This window comes from Pituophis catenifer, unplaced genomic scaffold (assembly GCF_029215685.1).
Source record: "Pituophis catenifer annectens isolate HBS135680 unplaced genomic scaffold, rPitCat1.0.hap2 SCAF_2, whole genome shotgun sequence".
In the NCBI taxonomy this organism is placed as follows: Eukaryota; Metazoa; Chordata; class Lepidosauria; order Squamata; family Colubridae; genus Pituophis; species Pituophis catenifer.
Genome location: NW_027256882.1, coordinates 44,361,585 through 44,376,975, shown reverse-complemented (window position 1 = coordinate 44,376,975; position 15,391 = coordinate 44,361,585). Strand labels below are relative to the sequence as shown.

Sequence of the window (15,391 nt, the reverse complement as noted above, 5' to 3'; positions counted from 1 at the left end):
TCAAGTCCACACATTATACTCTGATTCTCTACACAGCATGCCTGTAAGTCCCAATGGCTATAACTCTGAATCGGAAATGTCTAGGAATTAAAATCATTTTTCTACAGTAAAAATAACACTCAGGAAGCGGGAGGGACGGGCTGATTTCCCTGTTTTTTCTAAGCTGACCTCCTTGGATGTTCTCAGGAATGTAGCTCTCCATTTCCGAATTTCACCTCCAGATTCTGCAAGTGAAGAACACGGTGCAGGGAGCTGACCTGCTCCAGTTGTTATAGATAAAGCACAACAAAACTCATCCACACAACTATGTTGTTACGTTGTCCTGGCGTTTCAAAAAGAGAAGGGATTGTCTGCAGTCCAGTTTGTCAGTTTAGTTCCACTTCCTATGGCTCCAGACTCAAAAATTCCGCTTCTACAGCAGTTCCATAGGTGAATAATCTGGTTTTAAGTGATCTTCTGCAAGTAGACGGTTAGGCTAGCTAGTATATAATCTGTACTAGTTGACTTGCCAGTGTCATGTCTGCTTATTTCTTAACACAGTACCCATTTCCCCCCCTCCTCCATGCTGTGGGTGGACAAACTCCCATCCCTGCTAAGGAGAGAGAAAGAGCAGGCTCCAGCTTTTCCTATGTACAAAATGGGCTGGTCTTCCAGACGGACTGGAATGTGCTTTCCCTAGCTTGCTCCTTTTCATGCGGAGAGCTGAGCATAGTTCTGAATTCTCTAATGCAAGTTAGGCATGTCTCCCCCTCCTGCTTTTACATGAGGTGTCCCCCCTCCTCATTCCCACTTTTGAGAGATCTTTATACTGGCAAATGGAGAGTCCAGAAAAGGACCTTCTCGAAGGGGTACAAAATGAAAGAGATCTATTAAGTTCCGCCAATGCTGTTTGCTACTGCTACGATGCTGTACGATGGGAAGGGACAGCAAAATAAAGTTTCTCCACCCAAAGCTAAAGGCTGTTTGTCAAAACATGCACTGCACATCCAACGGATCCAGCAGTCTGGGTTGGTCCAATCCTGCCTGCTTCAATCAGCTGATTCATTCTAAAAGGGCAATCTTATTTCCAGCCATAGAATAGTATCTTGTTTCTAGTGTCGATCTAGGAATAAGCCTTTAGGCACTGCTTCGGGAGACCTATGGTAGATACTTCCCTTCATCTGCCAAGCTCTGTGGATTTCGGCAAGTCATTTCCAGATACAGCTACGTATGTGTGAGGGGAAAAAAAAAATCAGGGTTACATGATACAAAGGCTGCTTATCTATTTTGTGAACTAGGAACATTTGGAACCTTGGCCAGTATTTCTTAGCTGGAAAATAAGAACTAATTCCTTTCAATCAATTGATCAATCATCTGCGCATGTGTGTGTGTGTGTGTGTGTCAGTGGTGGTATTCATCCGGTTCTATCCGGTTTGGGCGAACTGGTAGCGGCAGCTGTGGGAGGATCCACCCACCTGCCTGGACATCATCATGTCCCATTTTTGACACTCTGCACATGCGCGGAAGCAAGGGTGGGTTCTACTTACCTTTATTACCAGTTTGGAATGGGAGCGTGCACGTGTGTGCGCTTTGCTCGCATGCGAGTACGCGCTTCTGCGCATGCACAGATCACCCGTGATGTCATTGTGGCGGGTGGGCGGAGCATCCCGCTGGTTTTACTACCGGTTCTATAGAACCAGACTGAAACGGGAGCAACCCACCACTGCGCGTAAGTCCCTGCGCGTGCTCACATTTGCGAACCGGTAGTGAAGGTAAGTGAATACCACCCCTGGTGTGTGTGTGTGTGTGTGTGTGTGTGTGTGTGTGTGTGTGTGTGTAAAATTGAAATAATTGATAATAATACAGTGACAGACTGAAGCAACAACATACTGGATATATCCCTATGATGTAGTTTATCATGCTGTAGGTATTTTTTTTACAAAAACAAGTTTTTATTGATAAAATTTAGCCAAGTATGAGCACAGATGAATGAGTATGAAAAATCAAGTCATTGCCATGCAGGTTAGGTGACAGATTTCATTAGCCTCAAATTTATCCAACCTGTTGAGAAACAGATGGGAAAATATTACTGTATCCTAATTGGGGGGAGCAATAGACTTTTGTATGGCATTAGAGACTTATTATAACACATCTCTTCTTCCTTTCTAGCTTAAAAGCCAGCCGTGGGAGGAACTACCATAAAAACACACTTGTTTTTCTCTTTCTGTTATAGGTAGTCCTTGACTTACAACCATTCATTTCGCAACCATTCAAAATTACATCAGCCACTGAAAAAAGCGACTAACAACCGATTCTCATATTTACTGTATAACCATCAAGCATTCCCATAGTCCTATGATCAGAATTTGGGTGCTTGGCAACCGGCATGTATTTACAATGATGGCAACATCCCAGGATCATCTGATCACAATTTGCAATCTTCCCAGACGACTTCTGAGCAGCAGAATTAGCGGGGGAAGCTAGATTCATTTCTCTGGGGGGCAAAAAAAGGTTGCAAAATCCCTTCGCTACTGCCTTCCTTAGCAATGGAAATTCTGATTCCCATTGTGGTCGTAAATCAAGGACTACCCTGCCTGTATCTGGAAATAAGTGAAGCATTGTTCTTTCCTTTTATTTAGATATCATGTTTAGCTTCTGCTATTAATCCCTCCTCTTAATACTGTGGGCGTGATAAAAGTCAGAGAGATTTAATATTGGTGTGAAAAAGACATGTTTGATTTTTGTCTGACACCCAGCTATTAATGTACATTTTTTCCTCATGTTGGCTGAGAATGATGGGGGTTCGAGTCCAATATGTTTGGAAAACACTAGGATAAGGAAGTCTTCATTAAAAGCCTAGGCCAGGAAAAATTGCCTCAGCAAAGAAAAGGGGATTCCCAAAGATCTTTCCATCGCAAGTAGATAAAGTAAAGCCGAAATATCTAGCTGCAGTTTCAGAGTTCAGGGTTCACAGGAATTCCTTGAAGCATAAATAAGATTAGCATATCAGGAGGCACAGATATATAAATATACACCAGAAAATCAGAAAGGTCAAAGGCTTTATTACTACAAGGAAAGAACATTTTAAAATTCCACTTTGTAGACGTCTAGCTCCATTAAGTTAGGAAAACCCGTAAAGGTAGTGAGGCATTTCTTTATCTCCAGATAATTACATCTGTAACAGGAAAACATTACATGGAGGAGGGCATACTATATTGGGCTAAATATCTACCTAAGTAGCTTTGAAACACAGTCTTCTCTAAACAAATAGGTAAAAAAAAAAATGGCTGTGGGAATCGAGTTGAATGATGGATGGAAGAAAAAAGAAAGAAAAAGCAAAGACCTCATAAAATCTAGGATTGCCTTCAATGCCCGCTGTATTGTACCGGCTCGGTCTGAAGGGGAGGAGGAGACATGCAAATAAGGTAAAAACTTCAATTCATTTATTTTTCTGCATTTGTCAACACGGTTAAAAGAGAATCTCTTATCTATCTCATTCCAACAAATCATCTCTAACTGATCATTTGCTAAATTGTCCAATTCTCCATCTCCATCTAATGTTTAATCAAACGTTGGAGGAAAATTCATCCACAGACTTTGGGGGAACCCTCTTCTCTCCTTACATTTTACTTGTACAGGGGAATAAGAGAACCAGAGTTCATCCTAAACTATTAAGATTACAATGGGTATGAATCTATTTCAATCTTTTTTTTATTCTTCCCAGCCCAACAGAATGTTGGAAAGAAATTATGTAAAGGGATTTAGGATTATGCCTGCCTATCAATCGGTCTGTGTGTCTTTCTATCAGCAAAACTGATGCAAACTGGATATTTAAGGGGTGTGTGCAGAGGGAGAAATCAAGAAAAGAAAAATGGAGTTAGAAAATGGGTTAGATCTGATGAAGAATAATAAAGTTCAGAAACATGCATCCCAGTCCCCATTAGGGGACTGGAGGCTAAAACATATCAAGAATAGTTGCTGGAGTTGGGTATGACATGATAGCAGTGTTCCAATATCTAAGGGAGAGGGAGTCAACCTATTCTCCAAAATACCTGAAGGCAGGACAAGAAGTAATGGATGGAAACTAATCAAGGAGAGAAGCAACCTAAAACTGAGGAGACATTTCCTGACAGAACAATTAATCAGTGGAACGACTTGCCTCCAGAAGTTGTGGATGCTCCAACGCTGGCAGTTTTTAAGATGAGATTGGACAACCATTTGTCTGAAATGATATAGGGTTTCCCGCCTGAGCAGGGGGTTGGACTAGAAGACCTCCAAGGTCCCTTCCAACTCTGTTATTCTGTTATCCCTATGGGAGACTCATAATAGGATGCTACCAGCTGCTCTATTCTTAAGCCCCCACTTATCCTGCCCAGAATAGAGCCACTCTTAAAGGCCTGGAAAGAATTCTAGAAGCCATGCTAAGCATGCTTTCCATAACTTGCTTTTTTAAAAAAATAATATTAATGTGTGCTGATGTCTATGGTAACCCAAAATAATCATTACTGACATTAACTCACTAATGGAAGTTCCTCATCTGGAGTGGGATATAGGAGACCTTCATAAGTATTCATAGGAGGTGAATATTGTGTCATGACCTGCTGTCTTCTCCAAACCAGCGGTGTTGGACTTAAAACCATACAATAGTAAATTGAAAATAAACATGGAGATCTTTTAGTCCAGCCCTGGACTAGAAGATCTTTATATCACGTCATACAAATGGTTGTTCAGCCTTTGTTTGAAAACCACCAGTGATGGAGTGGCCATGACTCCAGGAGGGGTTTCACTGCTTAATGGTTGTCACAGTTAGGAAAATTCTCCTAATTTTGAGTTTGTATGTGTGTTGCTGTAACCAACACCTAGTTGCTAACTGATGACTATGGGAATTGAGGGAACCAGGATAGGAAAATATCTTAGAAAATTATTGTTTTTGTGTATATGTGCATTACTTTATTTAAAAAAAAAATAAGGACACCAATAATTTAAAAAGATGTGAGGAAAGATCAGTAATCTCAAATGGCAGTCAATTAAATTAGCTTTTATGGCATTCATATTGGCAGTCTGGCTGATACAGAAATGATGGCTGTTTCCACACTATAATGAAAATAACATTGTGAATGGTAAGAAGAGGGTATTGAAAGAGGAAGTATATCCATAACCAGGATAATAATTTGGTGCCTTCAAATCATGGTTGACTGGTGGCAACTGCCTGGATAAGTCCCTGCTGTTTCCTTGGCAAGATTGCAGAAGTTGGTTTGCCTGTGGCTCTTTTCTAGGGCAGAGAGTGAGTGACTGGCCCAAGGTCACCTCGCTGGTTCATGCCTTAGGCAAGACTAAAACTCATAATCTCCTGGTTTCTAGCCTAGTACCTTAACCACTACACCAAACTGGTTCCCATTCTACGACTACAGGGGGAATATTCTATCTCTCCAGCTGATACCTTCAGAAACTGGCCTATGTTCCAGAGTCCTGGGTCAAAACAAACTAGACATATTGTTTGTACAAAACATTCACATTAGAATCATCCTATTAACGTCTGATCCCGGGTAGATTTAAGTGCTACACTCAGTTGAGGATGAAATGATCTGGGTTACATTAAGACTCTGGATTTACTGCCAAAGTCTTGTCTCTAAGAGCCAATTATTGACGTCAGTAGAAAGCACCATACCATAGTTGTGTCCAGAGCTGGCAGGAAGCCAACTCAAAGGGCTGTCCACAGAAACCTTGACCTTAGCAGGTAGTATAGGCAGTGGCTTTGTCTTGGATATACCGCAGTAATTCCAGTGCAGTGTACTCCAACTCCTGCAGTTTTGTGGTTTTGCTTGTCATTTCTTTCTCATTGTCCTCAAAGCGCTTCTCCAATTCTGAAAGAATAGCCAGACATTTTTAAAATTTGAGACATTGCAGACTATGGAACACTTACTTTACTCTGGTGCCTTCCAGAAGCATAGGGTTTATACTGCTGCAACAGCCAGAATTTCTATCCAGCTTGGCAAAGATGCAACTTTAGTTACACTAAGATGCAGACCAGGAATTCCATCGCATCTAAAGGCCCCAGATTAGGAAACACTGTCCTGAAATAGCAAGGGGTTTTTTTTTGCTTTTAAGAAGGGGAGTGAGATGTATGAAGCAAAATGCCAAAGCTGTTACATTATGAATGATGGATTCTGATCGTACTGTTACTTCAAAACTCCAAACTTGGGTGATGATAATGGCTCTGATTTTAATTTTTACAAAACCTGCCTTGATTTGAATAGCTGCACTATTATTAATTTAAATATCCCAACATTTGCTAAAGTAACCTGCAAACCCTATTCCAAGTCAGAGTTCCCTTGAAATCATAGCCTCTTTGCATTTTGAATATTTTCTAAAAACCGCAAGATGATTTTCATTGTGCAACTTATTGTGCTATGTTCGCATGGCATGCTTAGCAAGGTCCCTAACACCCTAAATGATCAGGATATTTATGATCATCTGTTATTGTTCAGTAGATTGTTTAGCCTGGGGTAGTGGCACCCTGGACTACGTAGTCTCAAAGGTGCTTTTTTTTCTTCAAAAGGCAACTGGATTGTTTTTTTTCCCTGAGATAGAAGAAGAAAACGTTTCGCTTCTCATCCAAGAAGCTTCATCACTTCTGATGATGTGGGGGGAGGGGGGAATAGGATAAGTATTGACAGTTGAGATTGGATGGGGTGGTGGTGGAAGGATAGATTCTGATAGGATGGGGGGCGGAATGGAAGGATTGTATTTCTTTGCAGTCATCTGGTCATTAGCACTCTTTTTGAGACCTCTAGAGGCCACTTGGGGGTTTATCTTTGTCCTCGGGGTCACCTGAATCAGGGTGCAATTGTTTGTGGAATCTTCTTGGAACAGTTGCAAAAGTTGCATTGTAAACTAGAGATAGGTGGAATCTTACTCCTCCCCCTCTGTTGAGGGAGGGGTGTTCAGTTCTAACACAGATGGATTACAGGTAATCCTCAATTTACAACAGTTCATTTAGTGACTGTTCAGAGTTACAACATCACTGAAAAAAAGTGACTTAGGACTGTTTTTTACATTTATGACAGTTGTAGCATTCTCATGGTTATGGTGATTTATATTCAGATGCTTGACAACTGACTCACATTTATGACAGTTGAAGTGTCCCGGGGTCAGATGATCCCCTTTTGTGGCCTTCTGACAAGCAAAATCAATGGGGAAACCAGATTCACTTAACAACCAAGTTATTCATTTAACAGCTGCAGTGATTCACTTAACAAATATGGCAAGAAAAGATGTAAAAAGGGGGAAAACTCACTTAACAAATTTCTCACTTAGCAACATAAATTATGGGCTCAATTGTGGTCGTACATTGAGGACTACCTGTGTTTACCCCTCTTTCAAACCAATAGTCCTCTCTATCCAAAATGTGGACTTTGTGCCAGACAATGTAGCTCTGTTCCCATACCACCTGTCAATAAATATCCATCATCAACACCAATGTTTATTTTTTGAATATATTTGAGAAGATACATGAGGTTGGGATTTAGCCAAACTCTCCTCTTGGATTCTCACCTTCCAGTTTTCTTTTGCTGTTGTTGGCCTTATCTAGGAGGTTCTGGGCTTCCTCCCTAAGATTTTTCAGCCTGAGCAGGACATCCTTGGGCTGTTTCTCCAATTCGTCCTGCAGCTTCTGGTAGTTCTGCTTCACCTCGTCTACCTCCTGGACACAGAGGGAAAAACATCATCACAAAGTGAATGGGTAGAAGTTGGCAATCAATCCCAGAGTAAATATGGGTGAAGAATGGTGAGGTGGTTGCCTTTGAGCCAACCACTAGTCTATTTCCAGCAAACCAAGCAGATGAAGAAATTAGGTCCCAGAAATTAAGAACAGTATCTAGGTTTCCATACCACCTTCAGAATCATTAGTGGACTTTGCAAGCCATTTACAAACTTCTAGACCCGTGATGGCAAACCTATGGCATGCGTGCCACAAGTGGCATGCAGAGCCCCCTAGGTACGTGAGCCATCGCCCCAGTTCAGCTCCATCGTGCATGTGCATGCGCCTCCTGCCAGCCAGCTGGTTTTTGGGTCTCTGCTGTGCATGTGCGGGGTCAGGCGTATGTGGGAGATGCATGTGTATGTGCGGGGGGGTGAGGTGCACATGGCGGGGTCGCGTGCTCATGCGTGGTGGGGCACACCGGGGGGATGTCAGCACTCGGCGACAAAAAGCCTAGCCATCACTGTTCTAGACAGATCAAATGAAACCATGGCCTATCTCACAATTTATCTAAGTCAGCAGCCGTTCTGCATTTTTCTCTTGATCTGCTTGATCACTTGATCATGGCTTGTCATTTACCATGTTTCTACTCTGCCTGCAGGCTTTATTTTTGGCACTTGGGGGATACTTTGCAGCGGTGACCAATATTTCTCCTGCAATCCGACTGATCTCTATTTTCCAGATATTCTAATTAACAGATGTAAAGCATACAAATAGCGTAACCTCTGGCCGAATTTACATATACATGCACGTAGATTAATTGATTGTGAGTTCATTCTTCTGTTCCCTAACTGTGATACAAACAGGCCTTGGTAATCCTTTTAATATGCTGTAACTTCATGATGTTGCCTTTTGAGTTGTTTTTCAGAGGCAGATTTGGCTATTTCAGTTTTAATGAACAGTGGTCTTTTGTGTCATCCCTCCTCAACAGAGTTTCTGCTGTGGGCCTGATCTAGTATGCTTTCTTTAATTTCTTTAATTCAATTTAGTCACGGCTCGACTCTGAATCGATTCTAGGCGGCTCACAATATAGCAAAGCAAGATAAAAGCACAATACCGCACAAAATAAATTGACAAGATGGGATCCAGCCACTCCATACAAAAACATACACAAAACCTACATTTAAAAAAGGGGCCCCATCCACCCTCACCCAAATCTTGAGCACATAAATGCTTCATCAAGGTTACGATTGATGATTAGGGAATGGGGTCTGTTCAACATCTACTGGCCATTTCAGCATGAGAATATTTCCTCCTCTCTCGCTGTTGGGCATTGCCCTCCATTACCATTTTGGTGTCATGAGAGACTGATGCCATGTGGTTCCCATAGAGACATCTGCCTATCTAATGCCTGATTGATGCTTTCCAAAGTACTCGCCAGATCTTACAAGGTCTCTTTAAAAACCTGGAAACTAGAAAGAGAAACATGGAAACTAGAACAAACTAGAAAAAATGCAGAGAAGAGCAGCAAAGATGATTAGGGGACTGGAGGCTAAAACATATGAAGAACGGTTGCTGGAATTGGGTATGTCTAGTTTGATGAAAAGAAGGACTAGGGGAGACATGATAGCAGTGTTCCAATACCTCAGGGGCTGCCACAAAGAAGAGGGAATCAAACTATTCTCCAAAGCACCTGAGGGTAGAACATGAAGCAATGGGTGGAAACTAATCAAGGAGAGAAGCAACCTAGAACTAAGGAGAAATTTCCTGACAGTTAGAACAATTAATCAATGAGACAACTTGCCTCCGGAGGTTGTGAATGCTCCAACACTGGAAATTTTTAAGAAGACGTTGGATAACCATTTGTGTGAAGTGGTGTAGGGTTTCCTGCCTAAGCAGGGGGTTGGACTAGAAGACCTCCAAGGTCCAAGGTGCAGGAGGCCGAGTGCTGCCTTTCACACCCACTGGCCATGTCCATCATGGCCACGCCCACCCAGCCGGTCATTAGGGCAGAGAACCGGTTGTTAAGTTATTTGAATCCCACCACTGGATGAATACTAATAATTTGAATTATCTTTTCTACAAAGCCCTGTGCAGAAAGACAACGGACCTTTCAAGGGAAGGAGATATACAGGAAGTTCCAAAGAGGAGACGAAGATAGAGGCCATTACCAAGAAGGAGATACAACAAGGTGGGGGAAAACATGTCAAGTAGCAATTCTGGAATTCTTCTGTTTTTCAACCTTGGCAACTGTAAGATATGTAGACTTCAACTACCAGAATTCTCCAGCCAGCATGAATTCTGGGAGTTGAAGTCCACACATCTTAAAGTTTCCAAGGATGAGAAAAACTGCACTATAGTGTGAATCTACAGTTCGTTACTACCACTACGGAAAACAGCCTTTAATGAAAGTAATGACAAGGATGGGTCTCTCACATTTTTAAGCCGGAGGGCTATGTTAGTGGCACGCTCAGCTTTTCCCGTGGCCTGCTGAGCTTGGCGTTGATTATCCTGGGACTTCTTTTGTAAGGTGGCCACATCCTGTGCCAAGTCTTTCAGACGCCTTTCCAGTCGCAGTTCCTTATTGAGGAGTGTTTCAAGCTGGCTCCCAGCCTGAGAGAAAAAAAAGTCACAAAGCATGATTAAGGGTTGACTTTTGAGAAAGGTTACATCCACATTCAGGGCACATCCACACAAAAATGAGTTTTGGAATTGGGACTCCTCCAGTATATCTTTGGCACACAAAGATTGCAATTAATAGAAAGTTAATAGAGTAGAATAATGCTTCCCAAATGTTTATGGAGATTCTCAGTCATCCAGGTCATGGTTGTCCCATAGGTGCTTTTTCAAGAGGAAACTGAACTTTCTGGTTTTTCTTTGAAGTCATTTCGCTTCTCATCCAAGAAGCTTCTTCAGCTCTATAGCTTCCCACGAGCTGAAGAAGCTTATTGGATGAGAAGCGAAATGTCTTCAAAGAAAAACCAGAAAGTCCAGTTGCCTCTTGAAAAAGCACCTATGGGATGCTTCCCAAATGTTTCCTTCATTACCTCAAACTACTTATCAGAAATTCCCTAAAATTGACTTCAAGTCAATTTTATTTATGTCCTGCCTTTTTTGGGAGGGAGGTCAATTGTAACTTTGAATAGTTGCTAAGTGACCAGCCAGAAGTTGATGACTACCTGTATGAGCTGAAAGTTATATCCAAATGTATGTCAGGAAATATTAATTAGAGTCAACTGGGTTAATGTGGGCATATAGGGAAGTCAGAATTCATAGGCTGGTAATAGTTGCAGTACAATGAATAACGAATAATAGAAAAAACAAACATGAGTTTGGGGGAAAATACACAACATTCTAAATCAATGTGATCCTATAGAAAAAAAGTATTCCATTAGATTTCTTAGGTGAATAGGCATAGATGAGATGTGAGACCGCAGAAAAAGTGATTCGGTTATTCAGAAACCCACAAATGAATAGTTTGGCAACTGCTGTTCAGAAATAATTATATGTTGGGCTGTTGGACTGAGCTCCGAGCTTGGCAATTTGGTTGCAAACGTTTCATCACCATTCGAGCGCACTGATGATGTCTCCTTGAATGGTGACAAAACGTTTGCAACCAAATTGCCAAGCTCGGAGCTCAGACCAATAGCCCAGCTACTTATATTCAAATACATTTCATAATTATATGTTTCTTTAGAATATACAACAACGCTTTAACCATAAAACTATTCATGTGCAAGCATAAAAAAAACCTGATTGATTTGATTGTCTATGATGAAAGCCTTGAAAGAATTACTGAAGGTCCAAGTATATATAGTAAGAAGGTCTGAATGTGAGACGTTACGAGTGGATCAGAGAAAAATCATTTTGGAAGAAAGGAAGGAAGTGAAAGAAATGAAAAGTACACTAACTGCAAGAGAAAGCATGAGCCTCACATGAAACAGCATTAGAAGATAGATTAATCTCCTAATACAGGAGGAGCCAGGATTAATAGAAAATGAGTGTAAGGAAAGGGGATTTGGAAGTGATGTGGAACAGAATGATAGGAATTAAGCTGCAGACGACAGGGAGTTTGTGGAATTACATTAATATGAAATATGAAAAAGAATGCTTGCTGGAAGGATGAAGTTGTAGATAAGAAAAATTGCATAGAAGAAAATGATTGCTGCAATAAATTAGAGAAAGGTACTGTATAATATATAGGGCAATAAAATGATAATCGCAAAGGATGCACAGGTAATCCTTGACTTTTTTTTTCTTTTGAAGACATTTCGCTTCTCACCGTGACCTGGTTGACCGAGAATTTCTATAGACTTTTAGCTATATAATTTGGGATGAACACCCTTTGAATGGTGTGAAAGTAGGAATGGATTTCCAGAAGAAAAAAATTGCAGACTACAGGAACCAGGAGCACTACTCAGGTGACCCTGAGGACACAGATATACCGCCACGTGCTTCAACCACCGTCTAAAATAGGCCTGTCAAACTCCCGGCCCACGGGCCAGATGCGTCACGCGCTGGCCACGCCCATGCCCAGTTTAGAGAAGGGGGGAAAAAGTTCTGATATGTCACGTGACACCGCCATGATGCCGTGAGTTTGACACCCCTGCTCTAAAAGGATGCAGATTTACCAGCTGTCTGCAAGGAATAGAAATCCTTCCATTCCTCACTGCCCTGTCAGAGCTGAAGAAGCTTCTTGGATGAGAAGCAAAACATCTTCAAAAGAAAAAACACGAAAGTACAGTTGTCTCCTGAAAAATCACCTTGGGACAACCATGACCTGTATGATTGAGAATCTCTATAGTCTTTGAGGCCACAATTATAGTCATAAGTTGTGTTGGTCATAAAATTGTTTTTTGCAGGGGTCACAGCTTTGCCGAACAGATCTAAGTGCCAATTTTCAGCAAAACCATCATAAAATGCTGTTACATGATTGTGGGAGGCTGCAAATTAGTATAATAGTGACCATGTTGCCCAAGGACCTCAAACTTGATCACATGACGATGATGAGGGCAACCATCAGAACTTCAAATCTGAGTCATAAGTAGCCCCAAGGCAGGCCCGTCGTAACTTTGAAACGGTCACTAGTCAAGGATTAGCTGTATCTATTTTGCTGCTAAATCTGCCTTCTGATGTTTAAGAATAATAAGATGCCAGATAATTTTTTAAAATCTTCCATAATCAGAAAAGTAACCTTCTCATTTCTATCTCATAAACAACCCCTCAATCTGAAGTTTTAGTGCTATACCATTTTGCTTATTTTAACTATATATCGTAAAATAAACTGGCAAGATCGGTATATATTTGACAGATGGTACTGATTATGGATTACTGGGACCATTTCATAATAGCCATGATAGGATTTTGTACAGTGGTGGGTTTCAAAATTTTTTACTACCGGTTCTCTGGGTGTGGCTTGTTGGGCGTGGCTTGTTGGGCGTGGCATGGGAAGGATACTGTAAAATCTCCATTCCCTCCCCAATCCAGGGGAAGGTTACTGCAAAATCCCCATTTCCTTCCGATCAGCTGGGACTCGGGAGGCAGAGATTAGATGGGGCGGGGCCTGTCAGAATTTTTACTACCGGTTCTCCGAACTACTCAAAATTTCTGCTACTGGTTTTCCAGAACTGGTCAGAACCTGCTGAAACCCACCTCTGATTTTGAAGCAGAAGTGACTGTCTTGCGGCACCATAAAAGTCTAAATTTATATTTATGTGTGTATATGTGACATTTTAGCATTACGAATTTGGTATCACAAATACATCTCTCATGCATTAATGGTAATTCCATAATGTTGGGGGCATGTACAATACATATTATATTCAGGTTAAGACTAGATTGGTTGACATTCTGTATGCAGACTGACGCCAAGATCATTTAAAAATGGACTAGAAGAAGTCAGATAAAGCAGGGGATACTGTGAGGGTGAGATAAGCTATATTTAATGCATTAACCAGAGGCCTTTCAAAAGGGTGGTGATATATGGTGAAGTGATCTTGCAAACAATGACGGATACTTAAGAGAGGGAAGTGTAACTCCTTCAGTGAGCTTGGTACTATTAGGCACTGTCTCTCAACCCTGATAACGTTAAGATGTGTGCTGGCTGGGGAATTCTGGGATTGGAAATCCACTCATTTTCAAGTGGCCAAGGTTGAAGAACATTGCTATTAGGTACCCAAAGCTTCATAGAATCATAATCCACTGGCTTAATACAGGTAGTCCTCAATTTACAACAGTTCATTGAGTGACCATTCATACTGGTCCATTCCCATTTGCGATTTTTGAAGCCTCCCCATGATTCACGTGATCAAAATTCAGACACTTGGCGACTGATTCACATGTATGACGGCTGCGGTGTCCCAAAGTTACGTGATCACACTTTGCAACCTCCTGACGAGCAAAGTCAAGGGGGGAAAACCAGATTCACTTAACAACCGGGTTACTAACTTTATCAAGTGCAGTGATTCACTTAACAACTGTGGCAAGAAAGGTGGTAAAATGGGGCAAAACTCACTTAACAAATGTCTCACTTAATAACAGAAATGTTTGGGGCTCAATTGTGGTCGTAAGTCGAGGACTACCTGCATTAAAGAGCTTTTGCCCTCAGGAAATATCCATGACATTTTCAGCTTTGGAGTGACATTAAAGAGCATTTTCTTAAATGCCAGTCTTGGGTCATGCTGAAAAGCAAAAGAGGATTGGTTCATTCATTATGTGGCCATCAAGTTGTTTTCAACTCCTAGAGACCACTTAGATAAAGAGTTTTTCCAGGACATTGTAACCTGTCTTTCAGGTTTCTCAAAAGTTGCACTTATCGCCACTGAACGAGAGTCCAAAAGTGGTTTGGATCTGGTTAATCCCTGGATGGGAGATGTCAAGAAAATACCAGGGCTATAAATTAATCTGGGAATACAAATACAAGTCCCAAGAGAAGGCAGCAGATTGGTTCTTTGTTGACAAGAAAATGGCATGCACGCAGCCCTGAAAACAGGAGGAGCTGAATTTGAATCTTACCTCCAGAATCATCGAAGGGCAGAATGAAAGGGCAGATACAGAAAATACTCCGGAACTGTCCACTGAAATAGCCCTTAGACTTATATACCACTTCACGGTGCTTTTACAGTCCTCTCTAAGCGGTTTTACAGAGTCGGCCTATTGCCCCCAACAATCTGGGTCCTTGTTTCACTCACCTCTGAAGGATAGAAGGCTGAGTCAACCTTGAACCTGGTGAGATTCGATCTGCCAAATTGCAGTCAGCCGGCAGTCAGCAGAGGTAGCCTGCAGTACTGCATTCTAACCACTGCGTCACCACAGAATATCTGAAAAGCTATCCAGGGTCTTGATTACCTCACAACTCCCTTCCTTCCCCAAAATTAGAAACTTCTGCACTTTACCTGTTTGACTTTGCCTTCCACACTCTGGATGGCTTCTTTTGTCTTTTTCAGGGCCTGCTCAGCTGCCTTCACTTTGTTCTTGGCACTGTCCAGTGCTCCAGATGTTTCTGCCACCGTTTCCTGTACACCTTCTGCTTTTTTCCTGTGGAGAAGAAGCACAACAAAACAAAAGAACTTCATCACATTTCACCAAGGGTAACAGTGATTGCATATTAAGCTTTGGGGACGAAAGTACAGGTTACGACAGCCATCTGGAGTGGAATTTCTGTTGCTAAGCAATGCAGTTATAAACCACGATGATATGTAACCACATCATTTA

The 15,391-nt window shown here is 41.6% G+C and overlaps 1 protein-coding gene across 1 annotated transcript in view; it reads right to left on the bottom strand.

Annotated features, from left to right (window-relative positions):
* Positions 1-5,709: 5,709 nt before the first annotated feature.
* LOC139310180 (laminin subunit beta-1-like) overlaps positions 5,710-15,391 on the bottom strand; it is a 115,443-nt gene continuing 105,761 nt past the window's right edge. Inside the window, exons 35-38 of the mRNA XM_070934343.1 lie at positions 15,073-15,214; positions 10,115-10,291; positions 7,534-7,681; positions 5,710-5,843 (exon numbers count right to left, since the gene is read on the bottom strand). Of these exons, the coding sequence (XP_070790444.1) occupies positions 5,710-5,843; positions 7,534-7,681; positions 10,115-10,291; positions 15,073-15,214 (601 nt within the window). The remainder of the gene's footprint in view (positions 5,844-7,533; positions 7,682-10,114; positions 10,292-15,072; positions 15,215-15,391) is intronic.